The 1,974-nt window shown below is 47.9% G+C and overlaps 1 protein-coding gene across 1 annotated transcript in view; it reads right to left on the bottom strand.

The window, feature by feature from the left end:
• Window positions 1-1,974, bottom strand: part of acsf2 (acyl-CoA synthetase family member 2) — an 18,567-nt gene that overhangs the window by 9,921 nt on the left and 6,672 nt on the right. The window contains exons 6-8 of the mRNA XM_037980950.1: window positions 1,092-1,254; window positions 921-1,016; window positions 600-751 (exon numbers count right to left, since the gene is read on the bottom strand). Of these exons, the coding sequence (XP_037836878.1) occupies window positions 600-751; window positions 921-1,016; window positions 1,092-1,254 (411 nt within the window). The remainder of the gene's footprint in view (window positions 1-599; window positions 752-920; window positions 1,017-1,091; window positions 1,255-1,974) is intronic.

Genomic DNA, 1,974 nt, shown 5'->3' on the forward strand with positions numbered 1-1,974 from the left:
GGAAGTGACGTCACGTGTCTTCTTCCTGAGTTATTTGGGGTTATTTTGTATTCCACGCTACACAAACCCACAAAGAAGAGACTAGACCGCAGAAACGGTGGNCGAATCACTTTAGAAACAATAAATATTGGGTTAAAGTTTTGCGAGTTTGCTGGATTTTGCATTAATAGTTGCAACCTCGCGAAATCCTGGAGGGTCTGATTAAAAATCATCTTAAAAAGAGAAACGATGACGTTGGGTCGAACCTTAACGATGTCACGCTCAAAGTACGTCCTGTGGATGACTCTCAGCTACTACCACGCCACATCTTAGCTCAGTATCTGTAAAAACACCCAAGTTGGAGACATTTTTGTGTTTGCTAAGAACCGCCTGCTGTGGTGGGATGAACATCAGATGATCATTTTCTGAAGGTTTCATTAGTGACTCTGCTAACAGACGAATCTAACCTTTGACCTTTGCTTAACTTTAAACAGCAAAACATTAAACTCCTTCAAGTTAAATTATTTTAACTTCAGTTGTACCCATTCTGCTCCAGGACTGATGCTGATTAAAGTCTAATTTATTTGTTTCCGGCTTTAAGACGCGGTTCCTGCCGTTACCTCTCGCTCTCCATGGCTGCCAGGTTGGCCTTCCCGCTGTAGGCGGCGGAGGGAAAGACCAGGGTGGCGCCGTGGACGGCCATCACGATCCCTCCGCCCACGGAGCCGAAGCAGTGGTACAGAGGCACCGGCACACAGATCCGGAGGACGGGCTGGAGGGAAACATCAGCAGGTTGGATAAATTAACTCTGACGGTCCTCGTGGTTCTGAGGATGAGCGCCGTTAATTAAAGCTGATGAGCTTTTCTGAAAGCTGGACGCGTTCGGTTTCCTTCAAAGACGATAAACGAGTTCAAACCGCAACGTAACGGTCCACCCTCACCATCCAGGTGTAGCCCATTCTCTTCCCCACGAAGAAGGCGTTGTTGACGATGTTGTGATGAGACAGAGTGGCTCCTTTCGGCGTCCCGGTCGTTCCCTGAAAACAGACGAGTCCAGATCAGGTTTCTGGGTTCATCAGAACATAAACTGTTAATTAAACTGTTTATTTTACCGAGGTGAACTGGATGTTTATGGGGTCGTCGAAGAAGATCTTCTTCTGCAGCTCCTGCAGCTGCTGAGCGTGCTCGCTGCCGCCCGCCTGCATCACGTCCTTGAAGGTAAACATCCCCGGGTGGCGTCCGTCCAGGGCGATGACGGAGCGGAGGTCTGGGAGCCTGGGGGTGGGGGGGGAGACGGGGGAGAGACGGGGAGAGAGAAGATGTGGGTGAAAGTTCAGGAAGTGTGGAGAAGCCTCGCTCAGAGATCTGACAGGAAAAAGCAGCTGAAGGAGGTAAATGTGAACGTTCTGGTAATTTTCTGTTCAGAACATGTCTCACACACACATTATTCTGTCCTGCAGCTGCAGCAAACAGAAACCATGTGAGGCCTGCAGAACATCTAAACCCCGATGAGACGATTTTCAGTTTCCCTGGAGGTTCTGCTCAGAGTTGTTCGGTTGTTCGGTTGTTTGTGTCCCACTTTAACTGTCCAACATGTCCTCAACTGTTCTAAGAGACGAGTGTTCACAAGAAGTCGTCCCACAAATAATCCGAGGCAGGATTAAACACCTGAAACTGGTTTAAACTGAACCAGAAAGGTGAAAAAAAATCTTCTCTTTGTTCAACAAACTCCTGAGGAAGTAGAAACATGAGAAGTGATTTCATTCAGGAACTTGTTGAACGAGTTCACCTCTCCCTAGAAACTGAGCTTCAAACCATGATACTCCCGCTACCGTGCCTCACTGTAGAGCTTCTTCTTCAACATCAGCTACTGCTAAAGCAAGTCTGTGCCCGTCAGAAACTAACGGAGGTTATTATGGGCTGGAATCCAGAACTCTGCTGAAAGATTAGACGGTAAAATGTGTGTGTGAGGGTGTGTGTGTGTGTGTGTGTGTG

This window comes from Kryptolebias marmoratus, linkage group LG17, assembly GCF_001649575.2.
Source record: "Kryptolebias marmoratus isolate JLee-2015 linkage group LG17, ASM164957v2, whole genome shotgun sequence".
Classification (NCBI taxonomy): domain Eukaryota; kingdom Metazoa; phylum Chordata; class Actinopteri; order Cyprinodontiformes; family Rivulidae; genus Kryptolebias; species Kryptolebias marmoratus.